Source organism: Carlito syrichta, unplaced genomic scaffold (genome assembly GCF_000164805.1).
Source record: "Carlito syrichta isolate Samal-C Ts95f unplaced genomic scaffold, Tarsius_syrichta-2.0.1 Scaffold303429, whole genome shotgun sequence".
NCBI classification, from domain to species: domain Eukaryota; kingdom Metazoa; phylum Chordata; class Mammalia; order Primates; family Tarsiidae; genus Carlito; species Carlito syrichta.
Window position 1 is genome coordinate 176,217 of NW_007247525.1, and position 4,205 is coordinate 180,421.

Below are 4,205 nucleotides of genomic sequence, written 5' to 3' on the forward strand. Positions count from 1 at the left end.
TCCAATCTGGGCAACAGAGTGAGACTGGGAGTGGACACTGCACTCCAATCTGGGCAACAGAGTGAGACTGGGAGTGGCCACTGCACTCCAATCTGGGCAACAGAGTGAGACTGGGAGTGGACACTGCACTCCAATCTGGGCAACAGAGTGAGACTGGGAGTGGACACTGCACTCCAATCTGGGCAACAGAGTGAGACTGGGAGTGGACACTGCACTCCAATCTGGGCAACAGAGTGAGACTGGGAGTGGCCACCGCACTCCAATCTGGGCAACAGAGTGAGACTCAAAAAAAAAAAATTTCTCCATTTGTATGTATCTACTGAACTACATTGCAGAAATAGGAGCTTAAATAGACAGTACTCGAGGTACTGACAGTTTAAGTGACATATTAAAACTGAAAGGGAGAACTGAAAGTGGGAAATTCCTCTGAACCATCTCATATAAATAGGCCATACCCATGGAGAAAGGACAGTCACACCGGAGACTTTTGAAACCTTTACTCCAGTGCAACAGATAGTAGGCAACACTGTTCCTGTTGTCATCATGACTAACAGGTGTCTCCTCCAAGTTGCCCTCCTGTTGTGCTTCTCCATGACAGCTCTTTCCATGAGTGATGACTTGCTTCAGTTCAGACTAAGAAGCAGCAGTTTGGAGTGTCAGAATCTCCTGTGGCAGCTGAATGCAAGTCTTGAAGATTGCCTCAAGAACAGGATGAACTTTGGGATCCCTGAGGAGATAAAGCAACCGCAGCAGTTCCAGAATATGGACACCACGTTGGTCATCTATAAGATGCTCCAGAAAATCTTTGATATTTTCACAAGAGACTTCTCTAGCACTGGCTGGAATGAGACCATTGTTGAGAACTTCCTTGCTAACGTCTATCAGCAGATAGACCGTCTGGAGACAATCGTGGGAGAAAAACTGAAGAAGAAAGACATCCCCACGGGATATACCGTGAGGCTTATGCGCCTGAACAGCTATTACTTTAGGATTGTGGGATACCTGAAGGCCAAGGAGTACAGCAGCTGTGCTTGGACAATCGTCCGACAGGAACTCCTCAAGAACTTTTTCTTCATTAACAGACTTTCAGATTACCTCCAAATCTGATGATCTCCCAGCCTATGCCTCTGGGACTGGACAATAATTTCAGGCATTCTCCAACTGGCCGGGGCTTTTTAAGTGACTGAATAGTTAATGCACTGCACTTAAGAGGTCTTTAAGACTTAGAAGACTTTAAAATGTTTATTAATTTATGAATTTTTTAATTTATTTTACCCCGGAAAATAAATTATTTTTGACACAAAAATCAACATGGCAGTTTTAATTTCAGCTTGATTTATATAATGACCCATATTCATAATTGCTGAGCACTTATCAGATGTTCTTTGTAAAATGTGTCTGCAACGTAGTATAGTTTCTGATCCCTGCCCTTGAGGAATTTAAAGTCCAAGGAAGTCATATGGAGTACCCAAGGTAAGATATAATAAGGGAACTGGAACCTTACAGGGGAATAAATGTGGCATGAACTGCTACAGGAAGGGAAGAGGCAAGTAAGAGATCCAGAAATCAGAACCTGGAGTGCCCACGGTTTCTCCTCTGTGTTTAGAATTTTGCTGGCCATTAGGGTAGCCAAAGGAATATGTCAGCTTTTGTGTCCACCCTGTTATTTGGGGGATACTCCACTTCTGGAAGTATTTAAAAATATTTGTGTGCTTCAGGGTAAGAAGTCCTGGCCACTATTAAACAGCAGTTGCTTTATTGCGCTTTTCATGGGATAGCCGAGAGATGTGGGTCTCTTAGGGGAGCTGAGGGTCTCTGTCTGCTGCTAGGGCACAGGCACCAGAAGAAAAGGAACTCTATACCCTAGCCATCTGTTACTTTTCTCCCCGTTGTTTCAAAAAACGGAGACTGCTCCTGGTCCCCCCGTCTTGTTCATACAGAATTCTAGAAATATTCTGTTTAGTTTTCCTGCTACTCTATATCTCTGAAGTCACAAACTCCCCGAAGCCAGATCCAAGACAGATGCAGCAGTATGTCCAGTTTTGAACCAAGGGGAAAGCCAGGGAGCATGAGAGAAAGGAAAAGATAAAGAGGGCACTAGTTTTCCCCAGGGCTTACATTGGGAAAAATTAAGCCTTCCTAGGAGTTCTTGAGGCACCTGGTCAGCCTTTGCCCACTGGCTGATTTTTGTCTCTGTATTGAACCTCTGGGGAACGTGGTTTAGGATGGCTGTGACCATCATTAGCAGCTGCCATTTACTGAGAGATTCTAATGAAACAGCATTGCTCTGAGCTCCTGTGGAGGTAATTGGGTTTAATCTTCTTCACAAGCACCTCTCAGGTAGGCACAATTACGTTACTGCCATTTTATAGGAGAGAAAACTAAATCTCAGAGAGTTAGTAACTGCCTAAAGATCACATAGTGACCTCTCTCAAATCCATAGTGAGTGGAGTTTAAAAAGTAAAAAGGGAAGAATCATAAAAGGTTTTATTTGAATCTAGGCATTTTACTAGAGCAATACAGAAATCTGAGGTCCTTTTAAAGGAATCAACTTGATGAAATCTGTCCATCTAGAGTTCTAGAGAAGCTACTATTGTGCCCACAATGAACTCAGGATTCTCCCTTCTGGCTCAAGATGGGTAACACACTGTTGTGCAACCAAGAAGTGCCATCCTGATGGACTTGTTGACCTTGACCCAAAGCAGTCAAGTCCCTTGTAAAGCAATCAAGCTTGCCTTTTCCCCCCAACTCCCCACCCCAGTTCTGCCAAAAGCTCTTCAGCAGTTGGACTACTTTTCGCCTGAAGTCAAGGACAAGATCAGCAAGTAGAAAAGCAAAGTCCAGGCGGTGTCTAGAGTAGCCAAGGGGAAGCTCACCAAGTCTCTCTCTGCAATGGGCCCCTACTGCACACTGCCGTCTCTGAGTTGAATTGCTAAACTGGCCCAGAAAATTGTCATTTCCTGGAAAGGCCCACTCTGCCTGTGTGCAGAGGCCAGAAGGACAGGAGAAAGGTTTTTTCTGCTGAATTATAAATACTGTGTCACAGCTGAGCATGTCAGCCCATCCAGAATGTCAAAAGTATGTTCATCACCAGTGGAGGATAAATAACAACTAAAATTAATACCAGTAAAAATTAAGGAGACTGGCCCAAAGGCATACATTTGCAGAAGTTGAGCTGATGATTATGTTTAAGGGGTAAAGTTAAATATTCATTTTAGTTGACACCAGAATACCTCACAGGGAGGACACTTTTTGACTAGAGAAATGTCTCCTGAGGCTCTAAAGATACAAGATGAGATCTTGAGGTGATGAGTGTGGCAACACAAAAGACAGTAAAACACTTAAGCATGTGTTTGTGTGTTGGCTTGTTTCTGAGGAGACAAGAGACAGAGAGAAATCCCCCCCAAAGCTCTGGAACTGTGACGTTCCCCCCAGAACCAGGCAAACTGAAAACTTCTTGGTAGGGACAAACAAATTTTCCAAACAGCGTCTCACATGCGAGTTGAAACTGTGTGCACTGGTGTGTTGAAACTCTCTCCAAGATTGCCAAAATCTCAGGAAAGGCAACCACCTGCAAAAAGTTTCTATGTGTGTATAATTTCTGTGTATATATCATAGAAAGTGTCCAGGTCCATGTTTGAAACAGTGTGGGGAAATAAGCATGGGGTGGCCAGACCTTCACGGATGAACCAAATTGGTAGTGACAGAAAACAGATGGTGACAGAGCCAGCTTCCCCCTTCCCACACGGAAACTTAGGAATCCAAAGAAATCACGGAGAGGACACTGTGCTTCCACAGACCTGGACTGAAGGAGCCATCTTACCTAGCTCTTGAGCAGTCGGAAGAACAGCTGGGTTACACGTCAGTATATAAATGTTGCCTAAGTGTATGGGCACACAGATGCTGGCCAATATCAGCACATAGGTGCATAGTCAGTTTTGCAGTTATCAAAATTGATATTTAGGCAGCACCCAACACTTCCAAGTACTCAGATCATATCTGATCAGGGACTTGATCATCAAATACTCTTAAGAAAACGAGGCCAGGCTCAGTGGCTCAGCCTGTAATCCCAGCACTTTGGGAGGCCAAGGTGAGAGGACTGCCCGAGCCCGCGGGTTGGAGAACAGTCCAGGCGACTTGGTGAGCCCTCGTCTCTGTGACAAATAGATCGGCGTGCGCGCGCCGTCTCCGGCCGACCGGAGCCG

General features: G+C 44.8%; 1 protein-coding gene across 1 annotated transcript; it reads left to right on the forward strand.

Annotated features, from left to right (window-relative positions):
- The first annotated feature begins 543 nt into the window (after window positions 1–543).
- Window positions 544–1,107, forward strand: IFNB1 (interferon beta 1). The gene has a single exon (XM_008058566.1). It carries the CDS (start codon window positions 544–546, stop codon window positions 1,105–1,107), a length of 564 nt encoding a protein of 187 aa, XP_008056757.1.
- The last annotated feature ends 3,098 nt before the right edge of the window (window positions 1,108–4,205 follow it).